The sequence below is a fragment of the Rhinolophus sinicus genome, linkage group LG11 (genome assembly GCF_036562045.2).
Source record: "Rhinolophus sinicus isolate RSC01 linkage group LG11, ASM3656204v1, whole genome shotgun sequence".
In the NCBI taxonomy this organism is placed as follows: Eukaryota; Metazoa; Chordata; class Mammalia; order Chiroptera; family Rhinolophidae; genus Rhinolophus; species Rhinolophus sinicus.
This window is the reverse complement of record NC_133760.1, coordinates 50,398,374-50,423,036: the sequence shown is the minus strand read 5'-3', so window position 1 is coordinate 50,423,036 and position 24,663 is coordinate 50,398,374. Positions and strand designations below refer to the sequence as shown.

Here is a 24,663-nt window from a genome sequence, read left to right as displayed (position 1 = left end):
AATTAAGAAAAGGAAAATTGCATGAGAAACCTGTGTCATTTAGAGTAGAGTACCTGTGCCAGTGGAAGAAAACGTCAGTGTCCTGTCCGGAGGTGCGCGTTCTCTGTGACTGAAGAAACCTGCTCTGGGCGGGCGGGCGCAGCCCCGGGAGAGCGAGGTCACGTGCGGCACAGGAGGACTTTTTATGCTTCGAAAGGGAAGAGCCTGTCGGAAAGTGGCCCCTCAGGCCCGGTGAAGGTGCTCTCTGGCTGTCCTCATGGGGACCCCCCACCCCAGCCCTGGGCTCTCCGTGGGGCACGATCCCCAGGACAAAGGCTAGGAGATCACCCACCCCCATTGTCAGAGGTGGAGGACGGCAGAGGTTGGACCTACTGGGGCTATTGACTACCAGCTCCCCAAATACTCACTGAGCTTCTGCTCTATGAGAGGACTGTACTGGGGAAACAGCTGGAAAATGGGGTCCTCATGTCGGGGAGCCCGCAGCCATGGGGGGACTGTGCTCAAGGAGGAGATGGCCCCGCACTGGTCAGCACAGCCCAGGACCAAGGCATCTCCTGTCTCACCCTCTGTGTCCCCCGCTGCCTGGGTGGGGCCTGATGACCCACGAGGGTCTCCCCCTCTTCCCCTGTGCTCTGTGTGCCTCTTATGACAACACCAGTCTTTGGCTTGGGGCCCATCCTCAAACCACCATGATTTCATCCTCAGATCCTTAACTACTAATGTCTGCAAAGACCCTATTTCCAAAGCAGGCGACATTCTGAGCTTCTGAGTGGACATAAACTTGGCAGGGACCTACTCAACCTACTGTAAGACCCAAAGGGGTGAAGGGCCTCTGACGTTTTTGTTCCCACTTTGGAGTTGGTGGAATGCTGTCCGGAGAGATTGTCTTGCTCAAAGCTGTCAGCTGGTTCGGACATGCTGGGAGACTGCCCTCGTGGCCCACGGTGCCTCCCCGGCCACAGGGCTTTGGCTGGAAGAAGCCTCAGCTGGAGCTGGAAGTCACTTGGCACACACGTACTCTGCCACCGTCATTCTGCAGGAGAGAAACTCGCCAGTCCTGAATCCCCTGGGTGACACTGGCAGGACAGACATAGAACCTGGTGTCTTGCCATGTGCCCTCATTTTGGTAGGTTGATGCTTTGGTGTTGCGGAGAGAATAGTAGAAGGAGAGGGCGCTAGAGGGGGCAGGGTGCCTTGGCACGTGCCTGGAGGAGGGGAGGAAGAGGGGTGACGTACAGATGGCTGTGTCTTTCTTAGATGGTGCCAGAGAGGAAAGGTGTCCAAAACCTTGGTGGTCATTAGCAAGTGCACTCAAGTTCTGCTTGCAGCCCCTGGAGAAACTGAAGCAGAATTCAGACCCTGGGTGAGTCAGAAAACTGCCTGGACAGCGGCGAGGGGAGCCTCCAGGCCCCCCTGCCCCATCTTCTCAAGTTTTAGGAATCTTTGGAAAGTCAAGTGCACGGCGTCTACTCAGAAAGGCCCCAGCTTTCTTTCTTTTTAAAATGGGATCTTTGACAGGCGATGTCAACACACTTTTCTCAGCACTCCTTCGGTCCTTAAAATACTCCTCAGATGCTGCAGGAGCTATTCTGCATGTGTGCACCTCTGCGGAGGCCTGTTCCCCCCCAGCCTCGGGTTTGGAGGCACCTGAGCTGTCAGCGGGCCCAGCCCCTCCCCTTCCGTCTGGCTCATTCAGAGCGACTGCTCCCCGGATCCTTCTGTGCGGAACCCAGTCTCTGCTGCGTGGACCGCTGTCCTCTCTGCATGTTCTCACATGTGTGGAGGCTGGCAGCAGGGCGCCGCAGGCAAACCCGCCTGTTGTCACCCTTTCCCTCCTTGGGAATGACGGCCAGTCGTATGGACGGTCCCCCCTTAGAGGTAGGCAGGCCTTGGTCCTGAGGATGAGGACTTCCCGTCAAGCCCAACATGCTGGCAGCAGCTTGAATGTGGAAGCTGAGGGGAGGCGCTGCCGTGCCACCCAGTCCAGCCTCCCACTGCTGGGGACGAGAGAGTGGCCACTCGTGGGCCAACGGCTGAGGCTTAGAAACGAGCCTGCACGTGGGGGCAGGCCGTGGTGGCTTCCTCCCCGCCCGCCCGGCTCCTTCCAGGCCCTCTGAAGGCTTCCCTCACTGAGGACTTCTGGCCACGGTCATGGCCAGGGCGGGGCAGAAGCAGGCAGCTGTGTGGACCGTCTCTGTTGGCAAGAGCGGTTGCAGGCCGTGGTCAGCCACTCCTCACGGGGGGCTGAGGACTGTGCCTTCTTCTCAGTTGGGACGGTGTCACAGTAGGCGGGTTTCCCCTTTTCCGCGTGTAGCCCCGAGGTCCCGGGCTGGGCTGGAGGCTGAGCTGTGGTTAGTGCTGCAGGGGCACCTGCTGTCCCGCGCAGGAGAAGGGGGCCCTGTGGGGGGCTGGCAGCCCCTCCCTGTGCTCCTGTCCCCACCACACCTCACCTTCTAGGAGCAGGTCCAGGCTGGCCCTGCACATGGCAAGTGGGTGGCTCCACCTGCACGTGTTGGCCGGCGGCTCCTGTGCCATTTCCCATGTGCCGGAATCCCTGTGACTGACCAGGGTGCCTGGCTGGGCCGTCACCTCTTAGCTGGTCATAGCTGTGTCGTCGGAGTTACCTGTGCTGGAGTTTGAGGGGCATGGGGGAGAGAAGCAGGGTGATCCTGACACTGCTGACCTGTCACGTTCCTGTCGCGTTCATGCTTTCCTGCAGGTTTCCTGCCATTTGTATTGTCTTCCTCGTTGCCGAGCAGAAGAGGAGTGAGTGGGGGAGAAGCAAGGTCTAGAAGGCAGTACTTGGGCACATCAGCATGAAGTACACGTGGCCACTGGTCCCATCAGGGGCAGCAGAGGCAAGATCAGAGACTTTGGCTTTGCCACTTGAGATTTGCTCATTTCCAATGTCTGTCGGGTGTCAGGCGCTCTGTGGGAGTCTGCAGGGACCCACTCATCACCGTCCCGTGGGAGATACTGAGGGACCAGGCAGGGCAGCCCAGTGCTGACCGTGGGCAGAGGGACTGGCCTTAGCCAGCACAGCACCCAGTTGGGCTGGGCACTTCTTGGGGGGAAGCAAACTCTGTGCTGTTCAGGGAAATGAAATCACAGGAGAACATGGACCTTCTTGGGTTTGTGAAATTAGATTGTGTGTGGTGAGGGCGCTAAGCACCATTACCTTCAGATGCTTAAAAAAAAAAAATGAAACAGTGTAGTCATTACTAGAATGGATGGCAAATATAGGGATAACTTTGCATCTTTTAAAATAACATTTGCAGTAAGATAGTTTCAAGCTCTTTAGTATAGGAATAGACAAGCAAACCAATACAAAGATTACTGGGGAAGCCCAGGGTTTGTGTTAGCTCTACTACGTCATATAAACACGTCGGACCTTTGATTAAATTTGAAAACTTCACCCGCCACCTTCCTCCCCGTGGCAGACAGTTATCACGCGGTCAGATTGCAGAGGGGCGGTCACTTGTGCATGTGTTTTTGCAAGCACAGGGAAACACGCGTGTCACCTTTCCTTATCACGTGGACTCTTCCCGAGCCCAATGAATTACCCACTTTATTACGTGCGACACACTTGGTGTTAAATATCGTTTTGCAGAACTAGTGGTGAGCGGCTCTGTCCTCCTATCCTCGCTTCCTGTGCGCTAAGGAGCATACGATCCCACCTTTGTGCTTGCAGCTTGCACAGCGACACAGGCCTCCTTCCTGGTCCATGTCCCCTGGGACTGATTTCTTCTTCCGCTTCTTTTAAAAATTCTATTTGAAAAATTCCACTGGGAGGAGCTACTCTAACCTGTCCTTGAAGAAAGTTTGGTCTAGAAGCGGGAAATCATGCTTTATTCTTTTGGTTTGTTAAAATTAAAAATCTGCATAAAGATGTTCCTATTAATTTCTTCATTATTTTATTTACATTTTATACTGCCTCTGGTGGTGCTTGCTTTTAATTCCAAAGAAAATATAAAGACATGTTTTGATTATATGTATGTTTGGGTCACAGAATGGAGAGTATTTCCTTTCTGACGCGAAAGACCACCAGATGTCAGTGTAACGTAGCAAATAAAATCTCACGGCAAACAGGCTTGCAGGGCCACTGAGTCAGACCCGGTGACAAGGCCACTCCTGAGTTACCAGCCCAAACAAGCTGGGGTTCCCGTGTATCTGAATCTCATCTGTGTGGCAGAGATGGAGCTTGGCAGGCACACCAGTTCCTGACCCTTCTCCATAGATGACAGGTGAGGGGGTGCCAAGGCAGCTTCCTGGACGGGAACGAGACACGGCACAGAGAGAAGCCGAAGACTCACTTAAAATGCAGTTAAACCCCCTTAAAATGCAGTTACCTCACATACTGCCACGTTTTAAGATACCACAGGAAAAGCTTGAGCAGAGTGAAGCTTTGGGGATCATGGAGATGGGCCTGTCCGGCTCCCTCCTCTTGGTGATGAGGAAATGAGAAGCATGACTTTACAGTACTGCTAAGGCCAAAGAATTACAGCCAAACTGGCATTGATCATAAAAAGAGCTAATAAGCATTGCGTCCTCTGTGCTCAGTAGTTTGCATTATTTCACGTGGTCCTCACAACTCCCCTCTTCTTTGCACTTTACAGATGGGGAAGCTGACTCGGTGAGGATAGGGAGCCCGCTGAAGGTCTCGGGGCTGGGAGGGGGCACGGCCATCCTGGGAGCCCCAGCCAACCCCACACTCAGCTCTGCCACCCCACGACGCTGAGCGGGGTTCACGAGCAGAGACGCACACTTACACGTGGCCAGGAGTGCCCTGTGACACACGGCACCCCTACACGTGGCCTCAGAGGCCCCAGGCAGCAGGGTGAGTGGCAGTTGTGCGCTGGCTGCCCCAGTGGAAGAAAAGCCTCAATAAAACAAGAAGTAGTGTTGATTCCTGTCAGCTGCCAAGGAATTCAGTCCAGGAGGCCGCACGGCACCACTTTCCGAAACCGCTGTGAACTTCACTGCTCCTCAGCCCGTAATGACAACGTGGCTTTGTGCAGATGCGGAAGTACCGTGAGCACTGGAGGTCCTGTCATGCCTGGAGCCTCCTCCTGCAAAGGTTTTCTGTGACGCTCACCTCAGACAATATATTTAAGGCCCCTAGAATATGTTTAAAGCATTAGGAAAACAAACCACAGCTACAGAAAGAATATTTTTATAAATGTTTTATTAAAATATCACATGCGTTCCCAAAAGTGCACACGTGAGAAGTGTCCTGCCCGATGCATTTGTACAGGATGAACACACCCCTCAGACCTGGGCCGGCCCCGCTGTCTCCCTCAGGTTTGAACTCAGCCAAGTGCAATCACACTGTGCATGGCCTCTTCCATCGCTCCCTTGCGTCTGTGAGGTTTATCTGGATGGTTTGTGTAATAACAGCTGATTTTTTCTCGATAGTATTTCATTGTATGAACATTCCACAATTATACATTCCTCTGCGACTGACATGTAAGTTATTTCCAGTTTGGGGCTGTTATAAATCACACTGCTAGGAACAATCTTGTGCATGTTTTTTGTATATCTAAGTATGCGTTTCTGTTGGGAATATATCCCTAGAAGTGGCTCATAAGGAAAAAGCATATATCCCTAGGTTTGCCACTTTATCTGAATTTATAGGCAACAGTTGTTCATAATATTCCTTTACTGTCTTAGTCACGTCTGTAGGAGCAATAGTGATGCCACTTTTTATCCCTGGTATTGGTGGTTTGGTCTCTCCCTCTTTTATTCTTGATCAGGTTTGCCAGAAATTTATATTAAAATCTGTTTAAAGAACCAATGATTGACTTTGTTCATTCTCTCTGCTGTTCATTTGTTTTCTACTACAGTATTTTTTGCTCTTTATTATTTCCTTCCTTCTCTTTCTTTGAGTACGATTTCCTGTTCTTTTCCTAAATTCTTTAAATGGGTACTTGAAGTACTTATTTTCAACTTTTCTTTTCTAATCAAGCATTTAAGATCACAATTTCCTTCCAACCATACCTTTCACTGTATCCCACAAATTTCATAATATTGTATTTTCATTATCATTCTGTTCAAGATATTCTCTAATTTCTGTTGAGATGTCTTCTTTGATATATGTGGTATTTAGAAGAGCACTACTTAATTTCCAAACATTTAGAGATTTTCTAGGTATCTTTTCATTACTGATTTCTACTTTAATTCCTTAAGTCATAGAAATACTCTGAATGATTTCAATCCAAGGTTTGGTATCTTTCTTCTTTTGAAAAGAAATCTCAGACATTATCCCCTCCAATATTGTGTCTGCACCATTCTCTCTCCCATTCTGGGAGTCCACTCACACGACTTTTGCCGCACATCCCGTGTGTCTCAGAGACGCTTGTCTATCATTTTTATTAGCCTGCAACTTCCAGTTCTTCTGCCACGTCCCATCTTTTGTTACACCATCATTAAGTTCCTAAAGTCAGTGCAAATGGAGTCCATTTCCCTGGTAACATTTTCTATTTTGTTACCTATTTTCTTGGACATATTAATCACAGTTATTTTAAAATTTAAGTGTGAGAGGTACAATAACTGTCTGTGGACATACTTCTATTACCTATTTTTGTGTCTTGGTCTTAGACACAAAAATTAGTTTCATGTATGAAACTGCAGACAGAGGCTCTGGGTAATTCTCTTTTTACCTTCAACTTCAGTTAGGCAGCCAGATTGGGGGCAGATCACTGAATTCAATTAGGCCTGACCCTTGTCATTCTTGTAAGGGTCACTCGACCTTGCATTTACCTGCACATCTAGGATGTAATCCATCAGGCTCTCAGTTGAGAACTGGGGTATGTGCTATGACCCCTCCTTCTTAGAAGTTCTTGAATCCCAATTTTATCTCTTCAGTATCATGAGACTGTCAAAAGTTCTGCCCTGCTATTCCATACCTTTCTGGTTAGCCGTTAGCCACGCAACTCAGGAATTAGGCAAATGCCTCATGGGAGAAAGCCATATGTGTTAAAATCTCTGTACTTATTTGTCTTTAGTAGAAGAGAACTTTACATTTTGGTGATCCACTGTATTTCATGTGGTTTCAATTGCATATCTGAGATTTAATAATTAGGTTGAACACCACATTATATATTTTTCAGTCATTTGGATTTCCTCCTGAGAAGTTTCTGTTCAAATGTTTTGCCAGTTTTTTCTTGGTTGTCTTTTTCTTAATAATTTGTTGGGATTCTTCATATATTTCAACTGAGACCTTTGTTGGTTATACTGTGTTTCCCCGAAAATAAGACAATCAGCGCTAATGCGTCTTTTGGAGCAAAATTAATTTAAGACCCAGTCTTATTTTAATATAAGACCAGATATAATATAATATAATATAATATAATATAATATAATATAATATAATATAATATAATATAATACAATATAATATCGGGTATAATATAACATAACATAATATAATACCGGGTATAATATAATACCGGGTCTTATATAAATTTTTGCTCCACAAGACACATTAGAGCTGATGGTCCGGCTAGGTCTTATTTTTGGGGAAACATGGCATGTGTTAAAAATATCTTCTCCCATTCTTTCACTTGTCTTTTAATTTTTTTAGTGTCTTTTTTATTAAAGGATGTTCTTGATTCTAACATAGGTAAAATTATCAATCTTTTGCTTTATGATTAAAGCCTTTTATGTCCTGTTTCAAAATCTTTGTCTACTTTGAGGTCACGAAAAAGTTACATTCTTATCTAAAAATCTTTATAGCTTTGCCTTTCACATGTAAGCATATAGGAGTTGCTCCTTCTGAAGGAAATTAGATCCAATTTCATTTTCGTCTAATCTGGATCCCAGTTGTTCTGCATCTGTTTTTTTCATTCAAAATGTCTTCAGATCTTTCTATATCAGCACATATACAGTTCCATCTTGAGGATGAACCATAATTTGAAGAATATTTAGGATGCTCATGTTTTTTTCTATTCCAATGTTTCAAAGAACCATTTGACATTTGATTCTTTACACATATGCTTAAGCACATTCATCATGTAATTGCACAGAAGTGGGCCTGCAGACTTAAAAGTATGTGCTTTTTAAATTTTCTCAGATATTGGGTTTTCTATCTTACTTAAAAACATTAATTTCCTCTCAAAATTATTAAAAATTTTCACAAGTTTCCTTCTAGTGCTTATAAAATCCCATTATACTTTTAAGTCTTTGAGCCATCTGGATTTTATTTTGGGGTAAGGAGTTTGGGAGAGATCCAGCTATATATTTTCCAAAAGTCTGGCCAGTTGTCCCCAAATCATTATTGAATAATACATTTTTCCCCACTGATTTAAAATGTCATCATTACCATATACTAAATACCCATATGCATTTGGGTCTATTTCTAGACTTTCTATTTTTTTCCTTCAATCTGTCTGTCTATTCGTGATCACAGGCACTCGCGTTTAAACATTCCGTCGTCATAAAGCACCACAGCCTGGGTTGGTCCAACCTCACCCCTGCATACAACTTCTCTGGTTCACAACTTTCCTGTTTAGCCTCATATTTATTTCTTAACATGAACTTTAAAACTAGTATGCTTAATTTCAAAGGAATTTGTTAATGTTTTGTGTGATCACTTAAACATAACGGTGAATGCAGAGGCAACTGATTACTTTACAATAGTAAAGCTTCCCACCCAGAAACGCTCTTTCCGACTGTCCCGCTCCCCTCGCCGAGGTCTCCTGGAGAGCCTGGACCCCCCATGGGCTGTGCCTCTGCCTCTGCTCCTCACGCCCGCTCGCTGTCCCCACCAAGGGTCACAGGCTCTCTCCTAAAGCACTCCTTGCAGTGTTTGCTTACCCAGGGTAGCTAGCAATAACTTCTCTCAGTTTTCTGATGGCCTGAAAATATCATTATTCACATTTCCCTGTAGAAAGGTACTTTCTCTGGTTGTATTAATAGAATGTTAGGTTGGAAGTTATTTTTTATTTTCTTCCAGTTCTATGAAGATAGAATTCCATTATCTTCTAGAATCGCGTCCCTAAATCTGGCCCCTTGCCCTCCATCAGCCCCTGAGAAATGGTGAGTGAACTGTCAGGAAAAAGCGATTTCCTTGGGTGCTGAGTGCAAATCCACTCCTGAGGAGGAACAAGGAACCCACAGGTGCCCAGCCCTGGAACAGGTGTTTCCTTCACAGGTTGTCCACTCGCGATCGGAAGCCCAGCAGGCAGGTGCCACTCCTCAGCTACAGCTGGGGTGGCAGGAGCTCAGGGCCTCTATGACTTGGTCTTACACCCCGCAGCCTGATTCCAATCTGGTCGCCTGTCCCCAAACCCGCCCACTTGTCCTACTGACAACAAGAAGCCCCATCCATGAGCCCCTAGGGATCGGGGAGAACTGAAAACTGGAATTTCCTGCATTCTCAGGTGGGAGTTCCTTTTCCCTCTGGCATCATCTCCACTTTGTGAGAAGTACTTGCAGCCCACACGCACCCTCTTGCCTCCCCCGACAGCCTGTGTTCGCGTGCCCACGGGGAAGCGCCACCCTCCCAGCCCCAGCTCACAGGCTCGCTCCTGTCCAACGCCCGCTGACCCCAACCAGAGACGCAGTCCTTCCAGGAATTCCTGGAGCTCTTCTACACCCCTGCAATGGCCCAAGGGCTGGTGCAGGACTCGGCTTGCTGCAAAGCCCTGTGAGGCTGCAGATGTTTTAAGGCCCAGGCCTGCCGCTCAGCTGAGACTCTTTGAGCTGCACAGCGAGGGACATTCTGGCCTCACTTCCTGGGACAAGACTGGCCTCTGAGCACACCCTGGCTATGGCACAGCTGACCAGCAACTCTGCCTGGTTGCACTTCCTGACCCGGGGCAGCGGGTCCCGCCCTGGTGCCGCGATCTGAGCTCTGTGGTCAGCTCCACGTGCAGCACAAGGAAGCCAGGGCCCCAGGTCGCTACCCCAGCTCTTGGCAGCGTCATCATGGCCACAGCCCTGTCACTGCAGCCTCCCGCTCACAGACCATGCAGAGCCCACCCAATGTCCACTGTGAAGGAGGCCCACGTGACCCCCCAGATTCTGAGAAGAAACTCTCTGGGAGTGGGGACTCGATAAAGAGATGGTGTGAGTGAGGTCTAGAAGGCACGAGGATAAGGACACCAGGGGAAAGTGGCCAGAAGCTTAGGAAACATAGACAAAAACCTCCTAAGAAACGAGTGGCCCAAATACACATGTGCAAAAGGACACGACTCGGGGCAGCTGGGAGGTAGAAACAGGAGCCTATCGGAACTGGACAAGGCCTGGCACAGCCAGAATATCAGAAACCCGCTTAGGATCAACCTGTAACCATGGTTACAGAACAAATAGTATGCTCTTAACAGTGGAAATACAAATTGGGCTGACAAAGCCTGGAACATGGGTGGGAGAGATGGGAAAGGGAGTGTCCTTGCCTTATGGAGACAATGATGAAGCCGTGGCTGCCTCAGTGGGGGCAGGGCAGAGAGGGACCAGGACCTATAATAAGACATGGCGGAAGCGTGCCTTGTGAATAAATGGAGGCATCACCCCAAGATCTCAATGAGAACAGCCAGGCAGTGCTACCGGGGCAGGGGGAAGCCGGGGTCTGCTGCTTTTTATTATACCTCCTGTCAACTAACTGCTGACCACCACACATATGCATTACTTTGATCAAATTAATTGCGGGAATGTTGTGAACAACATGTCTTATAAACACACAGTAAATACTAATCGTTGCACTGGCGTGTGCTTGGCACCAGCTCTGTGGTGGGTGCCGTTGGAAACACCTGGAAGCATCAGGGAGCACGACAGTCGAGACCTCTGTCCCTGCAGCTCACCGTCCGGGGACAGACAGACCGTAAGCCACACAGTGTGAGTGACGCCCAGACTGGTGACAGATGCCACGGATAAGGCAAGGCGGTGAGGGTTGGGGACGGGCGTGTGGAGTGGCCAGTGTCGCTGAGAAGCCCATCGGGAAGGAAGGTGAGGGCTGCAGCGAGAGGAGGTGGGCGCAGTGGGGGAAGGGACCCCAGGGCACTCGTATTCAGGTTGGAGGAGAAAAGACAGGAATACGTAAATGGATGAACACCGTCAAGGGAAGCAGCGGGATGCACGGATCAGGAACAACGTGTACTGTGCTGCCCTGACGCAGAGACTATTTCCACATTTTCTAAGACTGGAAAGTATGCAGCCAGCCCGAGACCCAGTGCCCACTGGACCCCCGGGCACCGCTGTTCAGCCGAGACGAAGCCGGGGAGGTGCCTGCGGACGGCCGGGCAGTTTGTAAAAGCCACTCAAGTGCTAGCTGGACGCCAGCAAGCTGAGCCAACGCCTGATGACAGAGGTGAACAGGAGCTACCCCTCAAGTGGGCCCAGCGCCAATGCAGAAGCATATGCTGCAGAGACAGCAGACCCGGCCCCTGCACCCCCCCTTCTGGGCATCCGAGATGCACATGTGGGGAGGTCACACACAGAACCACGAGTAAGAACACAGACAATTCCCCACTTATAAACAGATGCAGCTGTGACCAGCCACTGAAAAGTCACGACAGAACTGTGATCAGAGGTGACAGATGTGAGTAAACAGCGAAGGTTACAGAGGAGACGGTGCCTCTAATTAGGGTAAAACTACGAGAAGGGAGATAAACAGGTAAATCTGGGAGGAAACCGAAGCAAAACATGGAAACTGAGTGTTTATCTCTGTGACCACAATGGTTCTTACATCTTAGCTTGATAGCTTAAGGAGTAAATAATTTTGTTTTGGAACCATAACTTATTAAGGAATAACTAAGTAACAAGTAATTTTATCCATTTGTATCCCTGTATTTGCAGGCCGGGAATGAGCTGGACGTGGGCACATGGTCTCTGACCTGAGCCTACAGCTGGAGAGCCCACGGTCACGCGTGTGGTCACATGTGCTGACTGCTTATCCTGGGGACACACTTGCAGGCCTTGAAACCAGATGCCCTCCCTCTTGGCCCATGGTCTCCCTGGTGTTTAACGATTCTGTGCAGTGACAGAAAAGACATCCACGACCACAGAATTCACCTCCTCAGGACCTTACACGGCTTATGTTGAAGCCTCTGCCCTCCAGAAATGGGGTGACCGTGTTGCAAAAGACCCAGGGCCCCAGATCTGGCCTTGTTGTTGGGTCGGGTCGGGTCATGTTCCGTGTTCCGTTTCGGCCAACTGCTCACATTCCCGGCCCCGATCCTGTTTCTCCCGGACAAAATAATAGCCTTCCAAGCAGCCGGTCTAGGCTGCAACCAGGCTTTTGTGGCTCAAGTGGAATAAAGCACATGAAATCTCCCATAAATTGTAAAACGCCACCCAAATGTTAGAAATAAACTGTGGCATTTTCAGTCTTCCTGTGCCCTGGCCTAACATCCTCAATAAGGAAACACGGAATGCTGTCACTCAATCAGACCAGGGTTATTGACTTAAGACAATTTTGCATTACAATCTCAATTTCTGAAATGGCAAAGTTGTCATTTGCATGTCCACAGAGAAATATCATTCATGCTAATGATTTCCTGCTAACAAACCATGGAAGTAATAATGAGGGGACTGACTCCCACCCCATGCCTTTGGCTTTGTTGCACAAAGCACAGCTGGCATGTCAGTACAGATGTCTTGGAATTTGGGGGGCTGGAAGGTTACTCAGAGATGGTCTGCCCAATGGTTCTCAACTCTGACTGCACACTAGAGTCACTTCACAGAGCTTTAAAAAAAAAGAAGGAACAAAGAGAAAAAAGCTGAAGCCAGGTCACCGCCAAGGTTCTGACTCAACTCTGCCAGGCAACAGCTAGACACCAGTATTGTTTAAAAGCTTCCAGATGTTTCTAATGGGCAGCCATGGTTGGGAACCACTGATGAGGCCAAACTCCTCATTTTACAGGGGAGAAATCTGGTGCCTTCAATGGAGAAGTGATGTGAATAGAAGGTCAAGAGAACAGTTGGTGGCAGAGCTCAGACTGGCCCCTGTCTCCTGACTCCAGACTAATCTGTTTGCACCAGGGTTCATGCACCAGCCCCTTGGCCCAGGAAAGGGCCGAGTACCAACCATCAAGCACTGAGGACACAGGGGAAGCTGCTCCCCGGAAGGACTTCCTTCTCTGACCTCAGACAAAGGGCAGCCAGGCCCTTCAGTGGGAAAGTGTTTGTTGAGTGAGTGGATAAAAGGATGAATGGACGGGTCTTAGTCATGTTTCCACAACACCGAGCCTCTGCACAAGAAACTCACCAGCCTCCAGCAAAGAGCGATACGCCAACGCTCATATTAACTCCCAAAAGTTGCTCCGGGATTGCCCAAGACGGCGAGGGGATGGGCCTCACGTGTGAAGCTCACACCCCGCAGACCGGGCCTCTACGCCCTGCCGCGCCCCTGAACACCTTGACCCGGATGTACAACACCATGAACTTGTGAGGAATCCAGACAAAACTGCTACAGACGAGCTCCTCTGGAGCCTAGAAACCAAGCAGGACGTCACTGCCAAGTAAACAACCCCACAGGCCGCTGTTATCACCAAAACAGGGGCATTGAGACAAAGCGCTGAAAGTGCAAGGCCCGGCCACGCAGCAGCATGGAGCTCCCTGCAATCAGCCTGACGCCTGCAGGGCCCGACCTGGCTCCCGGCGGATCCAGCACAGCCAGGTCTCCCCGGGGCCCAGCGGCCTCAGTGTCCAGCCCACACGCTCTCCACGGGCTCACGACTCATGTGGCAGATTGTACAGCTGCTGCCTAATCTCTTTTTCAAACTGACTGGACTTTTTCAGTCTCCCACTTGTCCCGTTAAAGCTTATTATTCTATTTTTTCCAGTGCAACAAACAAAACAGCTTTGTTTATGAAATCTGCCACAGTGTGCTGGGGGCTCCAGCAGGTCACAACCAGCAGTGGACAGACCCAGCTTGTGATCACGAAACACAAAATGAAAATGCAAAAAAGAACTGTTCTGAGAACTTCCAATAAAAATATTGATTTGGTCTGCTTCCTCCCTCAGAGCTCCACAAAGCTTTAGAAAGAAAGGGAGGGAAGAAGAGTGGAAGGGAGGAGAGAGGGGAAGGGCGGAGGGGGGACAGTGGCTCCTTCCCATGTTGGGGGCTCAGGAGCCTGCGCCAGCTGAGGACCAGCAGCCACACGGAGCTCCCGGCCCCACAAGGGCCCACACAAGAACGAGGCCACACATAGGACTCAGCCTGAGACCCCAACCCAGGGGGCCTCTCCCAGGTTTGGCCTCAGTGACCCCCAAACCCAGCCAGGCCTACTGAGGCTCTAGCTGCGCCGTGAGGCTGTTTACCAGCCTGGAGAAGCCATGCTGCAGGGACGAGTGCCGACCCTCCCCAAGCCCCAGCTCTCCCTCCCTCCCCTCCTGGCCCCCAAGGGTGTCCATCACTGGACCCCCCTGGGCTGTTTTGTGCCCAGGGTTTTGCTGAGTGCTAACCCCACCCGGAGACCACCTTCCAGGTCCATCCATCCACCTACCTACCCACCTCAGATGCCCAGGACATTTCCAGCACAAAGCCTCCATCTGTGGCCAGAATAGGGGTCCATGGTTCCCCGATGGCCGCCCGCTGTGTGGGGCTGTGGGTTTGGCTGGAGTCCTGGTCAGGGCCCGAGGCAGCAGGCTTTAACCAACCTGCCTGTCAGAATCGGCTCAGCAAACTGACATGTCTTCATTAGATTAGTTCTATTACAAAAGTAACATGCGATTGCTTTAATAAACGAAGCAATGCCAAGATATTGAAACAAAAGGTAATAATGCCCCCATATACACCTCTCCAAACTGCCCCAAAAAGATGCCAGTGTCATTTTACATCTTCTTCCTGGTCACACAGGGAGGGAAGCACATGTACATCTACAGGATTTCCCAGAAAATAGAATCACATTATAACCACCGCTCTGCAACTTACTTGTCCTATGTATCACATAGCAGACATCTTCCTGGTCAAGAAATGGACATTCAACTCATTTTTAAGTAGCTGCATGATATTCCATACTAGAGGGCCACCATAATTTATGAAACCATTCTCATAGCGGCGAACTTTGGTGTTAGTTTCTGCCACTATAAATGCTGTTGTACCCCTTTGCTTGTATACATGTGACTCCCCAAAATAAACTATCATATGCTTTTCATTCCATAGGTACCAGATCACAGTTATAAAGACGGTTACACTCACACACTTAGCAGCAATGCACGTCGGTGCTCATTTCCCTGAGGTCTCACCAGCACTGGGTGTCACTCACCTTCGTCACATTTGGCAATCAGATGGTGTGGTTTCTAACCATAGCCCCTAGTTAATTAGTGTTTGGGACAAATGGACTTTGTTGTGATACATGGGCCATTTTCATTTCCTCTTCTCAAAATCACCATTCACATCCTTGCCTGCCTTCCTACCGAATTCTTTGCCTTTTGCTCCCGATGTGCAGGAGTGGCGTCAGACGCATCCACACGGCGATGCCGCCATCACCTCCACCATCCCCAGAGCTCCCTCATCTTCCCAAATAAACGGTCCCACGGGTCCCCGGCACCCATCATTCCACTGCCTGTCCCTAAGAGGCTTCCAGGAGGCAGCCCTTCTCTCTGAGCACATGTGTCCCTTCTGAGAACCACGAGGCAGGCGGCGTGTGTCCCCACCCCTTCCAGAGCCCCACCGCTGGGAGGACTCCTGGCTCCAGGGCCTTCCACCTTGCCTTGTGGGTTTTGAGCCCTACCCGAAAACACAAAGCACCAAACGTTTCCTCTCCGCCTACTAAGAGAGGAAAACAGGTCCAAAGGATGAAAGGCTTGCCTACTGGCAGACAGCAGAAACGAGCAGAGTGTGACAAAGTGAGGAAAGCTTCGGGGCAGGTCAGCGAGGGAAGGATCAGTGCTGAGGGGTGACGGCAGGCAGATGGCCCTCTAGATGGCATCTCGTCTGCTCATCGGCAGGGCTCTGGCTTCCACCACCCACTGTCGTAAAGCTTCTCATGAATCATCTTAAAAGACTGGGATACGACGCAGACACACGTACACGCATATGAAGGTCTGCTTCATTCCCACTAACTTCCCACTTTCTCCCTTGTAATAACATCCAGAGAAGCTTCAGCTCCCGGGCTCTGCTCATGCATCAAATGGCATGAACATCACCCCGAGCCTTGGCTGGCACGGTGACCCCGTCCTTGGGGTCGCCTTGTTTGGCGAGATAAGGTATGCCCAGAACGCACACTCACCGTTCACACAGGTCTCGGACGGTCTGCAAAGGCCTTCGTCCAATAAGCAGCCTGCAAGGGAAACAGAAAACAAAAATGAGTCAGAGCCGCAAAGAGGAGGACCGCGTCCATTCATCAGAGGCCGAGGCCGCGGCCCGTTCCCCAGCCCCCACACAGGGCTCTTTGCGTTTGCTTTTCCACGACATGATGCTGGCTCATCTGGAAGCCAGATCATCAGGCCCCAGGCTTGGGTCAGTGAGAGGACCGGCTTCTCCATTGGGAGGACACGTGCTCCCATACATCCTGTCCCTTCCGGCAACAGGGAGAGGCATCTGCCCCAGGGGACCTTCCGGTGAGAAGCCGAGGGGCGTGAATGGGCCATCTCTGCAGACAGCTCTTTGGCAGAGCCCCCGAGGAGGCCAGACGCATGGGGCTCTGTCAGCACCGTCACCAGAATAGAGCCTGTGGGTTCTTCTCACACATTCTGTGCCTGACACCGACTACGTGCCTGCCCAGAGTAGACGGCGGCCTGCACTGCGGCCAGGAACAGGAAGGAGGGGCAGAGGGAGGACACACGTGCTCCTGACTATCACAGGGTCTGTGCGTCAAGAATGGCTGAGAGGGACGGGTGGACGGCTCATGTGGTTAGAGCGCGAGCTCTGAGCAACAAGGTTGCCAGTTCAATTCCCACATGGGATGGTGGGCTGAGCCCCTGCAACTAAAGATTGATAAATGGCGACTGGACTTGGAGCTGAGCTGCGCCCTCCACAACTAGATTGAAGGATGACTTGGAGCTGATGGGCCCTGGAGACACACACTGTTCTCCAATATTCCCCAATAAAATTAAAAAAAAAGAGCAAATGTAAATTATAGCTATTTTTTTAAAAAATGGCTGAGAAACTATGACTGGAGTTTCCCTCTTTCCGAGGATGAGACTGATAAATTTTAGGAGGAGTCTGAGGTGATTTTGAAACAACCGTTTGATCTTCCTCTTTAACGCGTTACCTGTTAGCACCATCGTGCCTGTGCCACTCTGGACACAACCAAAGGACGGGGACAAACAGGAGCAATTGGAATCACAGTCCAAGGCCAACTGACCATAAAGCGGTGACCCTGTGGCATGTGAATAAGTGTCCTTCAGAAAGGACTGGGGGGCAACAACATCTGAGAAATGGGAGCTGCCGCGGAACAAGCCTTCAGAAGTGCAAAGTGGCATCCTACCGACGGTGTGTGCAAAATAACTGAAAGGCAACCCTTCCCCACGCGCTACTTCACTGGGGTACAGCCGGCTAGACCAGGGACTCACAGGGAAGGTGAGTGCGACCTGCGAAAGTCTCCCTGCCTCGGGGTTCAGCCCTAAGCACCCGAAGGACGGCTGAAACGTGGGTTGCTGGGCCCACTCAAGTTCTGACTTAGCAGATGTGGGGTGGGGCCCGAGCCTCTGCTTCTCTCACAAGCTCCAAGAAAGCCGGTGCTCCCGGGACCCCATTCCCAACACAGCCCGTCAGGCAGGTTCCCCACATGGGTTCACAGTGTGGTGAGAGGCTCTGGGCCAAGTGCATCTGGAACATTCCACACCTCTCTTGGAAGGTCAAAGTCCTTAGGTGCTAAGGATTCTGGGAGTTCGTCTTGTAATGAGAATTGTACCAAATTTGTTTAATCTGATGTTTTCCTATTTCTACTCTTTTCATAATTCTTGAACCATGTCACCTTTGTGCACGTAAACAGCCCACTTAGTGAGGCCACATGGGGGAAATCATCACTGTTTCCTCCTAAAAGAAACTGTTTCCTTTATAATCACTTCTGGTTTAGTTTCAGCTCCTCTCAAATCCTTTCCTGCCCTGTTACAGCCAGGCAGACAACACACCGCTTCACACCGTCTCCCCATCTGAGAACCATGTGCTCTTCCGAGTATCAGCAGACAGTGCCCACAGCTCATGCAACCCATGTACGACTGCACCAGCCAGGACGAGCTGAATGGGCCAATTCAGTGTCAGCACAGCCTGTCTTCTGCTGGGAATCCTGTTCCCAACCCCACCACCCAAGGGTGAGGTTCATTCTTTTAAATCCTCCCATCCCAAGTCTGGGAAGAGGAACCCTGGAGAAAAACAGATTTGCTCACAACTGCTGGGTTTCTCACCTCTGACAACGGCTACTCTTGTAAGAAGCAAAGCTGTAAGCTTTAGGAAGAGACAACAGAAGCAATGAGAAAACTTAGAAATAATAGCACTAAACACTGAAAGTTCTACCTGGAGCACTGGAAAGAGCTCTTGCCCTTAAGAATAGAAGGTTCTAGATATTGTCAAACTACATGTTCTGTCTGCACTTGTTTACTTAAAACGTTATTGGGGACTTTTCATATTTTAAAAGTCTAGAAAATTAACGAAATGCAGAAAATCATAAGGAATAAAATGACAGTTACCTCATCACCCAGAGATAACATTCCTATTAATATTTTGGCTTCCAGTCATGTTTCTTTGCGTATTTAGAAGAGCTAGAATCATGCTGTACATGTTTTTATAACCTGCACTTTTTATTTATAATATTTCATAAAGAATCCCGTCCTTAGCATTTCTCACCATCATGAATTTTAATCACTGCATAATAATTCTATACACAATCTACTCACCAAATCCCCTCTTGAAGTAACTTTACATTGTCTACAATCTTCCCCATTAAAAATAATGCTATAATCAGCAATCTTGATTATAAGTCATTGGGGCTATCTCTGGTATTTTTCCCTTAGGATAAATTCCTCCAAAAAGAATTTCAGATGTTTAAAAGGTGCCTGTGTAAACCTTTAGAAAGTCTTTACAGAAATTGCCTCTCGGGCCGGCCCGGTGGCTCAGGCGGTTAGAGCTCCGTGCTCCTAACTCCGAAGGCTGCCGGTTCGATTCCCACATGGGCCAGTGGACTCTCAACCACAAGGTTGCTGGTTCAACGCCTCGAGAGTCCCCCAAAGGATGGTGGGCTCCGCCCCCTGCAACTAAGATTGAACACAGCATCCGCTGAGCTCCCGGATGGCTCAGTTGGTTGGAGCGCGTCCTCTCAACCACAAGGTTGCCCGTTCGACTCCCACAAGGGATGGTGGGCTGTGCCCCCTGCAACTAGCAATGGCAACTGGACCTGGAGCTGAGCTGCGCCCTCCACAACTAAGACTGAAAGGACAACAAGTTGACTTGGAAAAAAGACCTGGAAGAAGTACACACTGTTCCCCAATAAAGTCCTGTTCCCCTTCCCCAATAAAATCTTAAAAAAAAAAAAAATTTGCCTCTCCCCAACATATAATGAGTTGCCTTGAAACCTCAGCTTCTCGTTTGTGACAGGATTGAATGTCGCCCCTCCTGGCCTCAGCGGGCTGGGGGACAGCTCCAAGGCCTAACAAGATCGAAACAACCTGAAGCCTGCAGGAGGAGTGTCACTGTCCTGTCACTGGGGGACATGGTGCTCCCCTCCCCTGCATCACTGGGGCCTAAGTCTGAACCATTAGGGAGTCAAAAACATATAAATAAATAAAATGCAATACGCTGACAGGCACTTCTGGCAGAAGGAAGCCTCAGACACAGCCATGGGTTTGGACACACACCCTGAACCGCCCACATGAGCTAAAAGCTCTGTGTTCATGCCCCTCGCAGAACCCTCTGCGGGCCAGTCCCCACGCTGATCTTTCTCCAGAAGTATGACATGTACTCATGTGCAACGGGGCACTCGGCAGTGGCCGAGTCATTCTTGCTACAAGACTGGCCACAGTCTCCTCAAGTTAAAAAATATAGTAATTAAGAGAAAAAACCCTAAGTTACAAACAAAAGCACATTTAATTAGAAAACGTGTGGTTCCTGCACCTGCCAGAGCTGAGCAGCGAGACGAGGAAACAGACGAGCCAGAGAGACGAGCACAGAGGGGAGGAGAAGCAGGGCGAGGAAAGATGCCCCGGTGACCTCGAAACCTTCCCTAACCTCCGAACCTCAAGGAAAAGGTATCGCTAGCCCTGCATCTGCTAACCGGAGCTACAGCTTCCAGTGACACAGCTCAGCACACCAGAGAAACCGAGGGCTGATGCTCCATCCAGGGGGGCATTCAGACACCAAGCACAATGGCAAGGAAGCTCAGGTGAGCTCCAGGGGGGTGTGGATTTTGGAGGTAAAAATGGTACTGGGAGGGGAGATGAGTCTCTAAAGACAAAAGGTAAGGGGGAGGGAGGGGGAGTAAAGGAGGGGGTAGAGAGAAGGAGGGAGGGAGGGGACAGGGGAGGGGAGGAGGAGGGAGGGAGGAAGGGGGAGAGAGAGAAAGGGAGCGAGAGCGAGAGAGATTGAGAGTTCGCACTAGCAACATGGGGGAGGCTCCGGGGCAGGCAGCTGTTGTTGGGGGCCGCGGTGACTAGCACACCTTTCCCCTCCATGGCCGTGTCCAGGGCTGGCTCCTAGGGTCTTCGGTAAATGACTGCAGCCCGTACCCCTATGAACCTTCTCTCCTTGCTCACAGCGCTTTCGTCACCACACTTTGCTCCTGGGATGCAGGCCCAGGCGACTCCTCCAGAGAGGGAAGCAGGACAGCTGACAAACACACACGTGCTCTGTGTCCCCAAGCACAGTCACCACCTCAGGGGTAGTGCAGCAACATTGCGGGAGTCAATTCCGTGATGCAGTTCAGGCCCATCTCTTTCCTTTCCATGAAGCAGAGTTAAAAGATCAAGGAACACAGACCCAGGGTTCAGTCAAGTTGCAGAGAGCATGACCAGAAGAGCGCATGAGCGTGGAAGTCCACTCTCCAAGCATCTTTTCCTTCTAGTTTCCACGGCCTCGTTGATGTCTATGCCAGGGGCTCTGCTGAGAACGCACCATAGGAAACGGAGACACGCCGGCCGGTATCCAGCAGCAGAGCTGACCTCGAGGGCAGCACGCAGTGAGGGTGACAAGATGCACCCTGTCCTTCGGTGTCGGCAGGTCGGCCTGCAGCCCTGGGTGGCCACACACGGTGGGGAACTGAAGGTGACACACGAGCAGATGTGTCTAAACGTTTGCACAGGAGAAATGATGGGCGATGTGCATGCGCTTTGCTCCACGCCCAGCGGAGTGCCGTGAGCAATTAGGTGCATCTTACATTCTAATTTCACTCAGCAAACATTTATTCAAGGTCTCCTACAGGCCTTAGATAAAAAACAGAAGACAAACACAAGGGAAATGCAGAATCCTGATCCCCAGAAACCACTGAGGAAAAGCATTTGCAAATCTTCAATTGCTGATGCCAACCTCCTAGGACGATCTCAGGGCCGCCATTTCCCCGAGCAGCGAGGACATGCTAGTCAGGTGGTTGTGCTTTGTGCTGGGGCACAGGGCCTGTTCTCTGAGGGAATACTTCATAGATTTGCAATTGTGTGACCCTGCATTTTTTGCTTCTCCCTTTGGTGGAAATCAACAGGGAGACGGGGAACCCAGGAGGGAATGAAGGCTGACACAGAGCCCAGCTGTGTTACGTGTGGGAAACCACCCCACTCAAGGGGGTGGGAAGAGGCTGACCCAAGTAAGTTTGGAAATTAGGAGAGCCTGAGGCACTAGAGGCAAAAGAAACTACACCTAGTACTCTAGTCATGGAGTTGTTCCCCAAGGAGTATGGACCAAGGATTCTGACACTGCTGCACCTGCAGACTGAAAGGGAGCAATTCTGCAAATGGATGAGCGGTGGTGGGAGCAGGCTCCTCACTGTGGAGACCAGAACGGCCTAGACGTGGAGACACCCAGAAACTCATGCTCAGCTGGCAGATACAGACGGTCACATCAGAAACACCTGTAACCTGTCAGCAGGTACACACACGTCTCCTTGCTGTCAGCTGAGACATCTAGAGCAATGACACTCCAGTGGCAAGGAGCATGCCTGGTGCTCAGATCTTGGTTTCTAATACCCTTCTCGAATGAAACAAACTAGAGCTGCTTGGAGAAATGGCTAATTCTAAGACTGGGGCAGGAACTACACAAAGACCTTACCACACCTTACAGTGTCAGACAGTAAGGAAGTGCTCAAAACAAAAAACAAAACCCACAATGAAGAGAGAATTCAAAGAGATACACAAGCCAACTGGAAGAGCTCCCAGTGACCAAAGCTGGAATTTTATGAGCAAAAAGTAGAGTATTAGATTATAACCCAAAGTATAAAAGAAATTATTGAATAAAGAAGTGAGGAAGAGACAAATCTGTGGGCCCCCGCGCATACTGGTGGAGCATATACACGGCCCCTTGGTGGGGGCCGAGCACAGACCTCCCTCCAAAGAATACAGCGTGGAAAAGGGGGAAGGAGTAATTTCAAAGCAGAGGACACTGGCAAACACTGGAGCCAGGAGATCAAGGTCAACTTCGACAGAGATGTCATTTTGATCGTGTGTGTGCCCTTGACGTGGCGTGAGGAGAATGGCAGTCACCTCTCTTACTCCCCAAAGCCCGTAAGCCCAGTCAAGTCATGAGGAAAAACATCAGCAAGTACAAATGAAGGGACGCTAAAAAATGTCTGAGCTGCGGTCCTCAAAACTGTCAAGGTCACCAAAAACAACTCGAAGTTCCTGGAACAGCCTGAGCCATGAAGGGAACCTCGGCACTCGGAGGCAAACGCCCAACAGCCAGAGAGCAGCCCCCCAGGGCCAGCGGGCCAGACTTCCTCCAGGTTAGGGTCAAAGGTTAGAGCTGACTCGACAGCACTTGGGCTCCATGACATTGTCATCCTGTGGCAATTGGAAGGAACTCCCTTTATGCCAAAGATCTCAGTCCCGAAACCATCAGCAAGCAGCCTCTCAGGCCAAAAGACACACGGGAGGGAAGGAGGGCAGGCGCTTTCACTGGGTCTAGGAACTTCCTGACTTTAAGTTCTGAATTTCATACCTTGCGGCTGCTTTGGCTTTCGAGAGAAGCCCCTCAGCTTGGACAGCCCTGTCAGCTCCTGTCGCCCTCCTGTGTGATGATTCAGTTACCAGGGCAGAGCAGCTGATTCCTTCTCCACACCCAGCAGGATGGGAAGGGCTGCCGGCTCTGCCTCAGGCTCCTCCCAAGCCAGGCCGGCTGGCGGGGTGCTGGGGCGCTGGGCTGGCTACTGCAGGCTCTGCAGGTCTTAAATGGACCAGCCTCTCCACTGGTCTGGATGATTCTGATTCTTGGTTCTATAGATGTTCAAGAATCCAGTGTCTTCAGGGAGGAGACAGGCTCCTTCCCCAAGCTGCTGCTATGTTTCCCCCCAAACGTGGGGACTTTCTCCTGGTCCAAGCTGCGGAGCGGGAGGCACCCACAGACCACCTCTGGCCTTGTAGCTCTGGTCTCCACACGGGGCCAGCACAGCAGCAAATGAACCCACCTGCTCACGCATGTTCTCCAACTCCCCTCACCATTACACTGAAACCCACTTTCCTGTCGGCTGACCCCCCGCAGGCACAGAGTGCTGTAGGCAGGAGCCACGGGCAAACACCTATACCGGACAGCTTTTCTGAGACCACACAGGACATTTTAAAAGCACCTGGGCTGTCCCAACACAACTTTGTCATTTCTTTTTAGAAAGTAACAAAGTTAGGAAAGGAACACTTTTCTAGCCATAACGCTGACCGGTGCCCTACCCGACCGAGGAGCGGCCAGCGGGGGTTAAAGGGCCCCACCCCCAGGGAAGGCAGCCTGGGTCTCCCAGCCCTTATGGAAGGGGGGTGCTGGGAGAAGGCAGAGCTGGATCCAGTGATCAGGAAACGCCTCTCACAGAGCCTAAGGCTGCCCCCCTTCATGCCAGTTAGTATCCGTGTCGCGCGAGCTGGTTGTCTGGCAGGTACCCTCACTATCACCACAGTGGGAACATAACCCTACCCTTCTGTGGGCGGCTCTAGATCAATCTTCCCTGGATGCTTAAAGCAGGTTCTTTACCATCAGCCCGGTGGCAGGAGAAAGTCCCTGAGCCATCGATGCCAGTCTGGGAGCCCAGGGCGCTGCTCCCCAGGCTGAGGGAAGGCAGCCAGCCCCACACTCACAGAGGAAGGCGGAGGCCGGGGAAGGCCTCCAACAAGGCCCAGTCTGCTCGGTGAGTGCAAGCCGGCATTTCACAAACAAGCCCTGGAAAGCAGCAGATAAAAATAAACTCTCCTGGCCAACTAGTGCACCGCCTCAGGAAAGACTAAAACCTATGAGCCATTAAAATACCATCATCGGAGGAAAAAAACATAAGAAATTTGTGTAACATGAAAACAATCTTAAAACAGCAGCCTTAACTCCACCACACTGCCGCCCACCTAACGTAATAAAAGCACACAATTACGCAGTAGTACATGTTATATCATTTTTATATAAATATGTGCCTACTCAGATACATGTCAGCAACTAGCACCATCCCCGCCCCCTTCAGAATCATCTGGAAGCTTGAACTCACCTTTACAAACCTGCTGCCTAAATATTTACCTAGATTTGAAAAGCCCAGGTGTTCAGGGTGGTTGTTCACTTACAAGAACGCAGAAGGCAAAACACCAAAGCAGGCATTTCATCAATAATATAAACACACT

General features: G+C 50.3%; 1 protein-coding gene across 2 annotated transcripts in view; it reads right to left on the bottom strand.

The window, feature by feature from the left end:
* The window catches only part of PTPRN2 (protein tyrosine phosphatase receptor type N2), a 419,388-nt gene that overhangs the window by 360,622 nt on the left and 34,103 nt on the right, over positions 1–24,663 (bottom strand). For both annotated transcript variants that reach the window (XM_074315027.1, XM_074315029.1), the window contains exon 2: positions 16,173–16,223. In XM_074315027.1, coding sequence (XP_074171128.1) covers positions 16,173–16,223 — 51 coding nt within the window. The remainder of the gene's footprint in view (positions 1–16,172; positions 16,224–24,663) is intronic.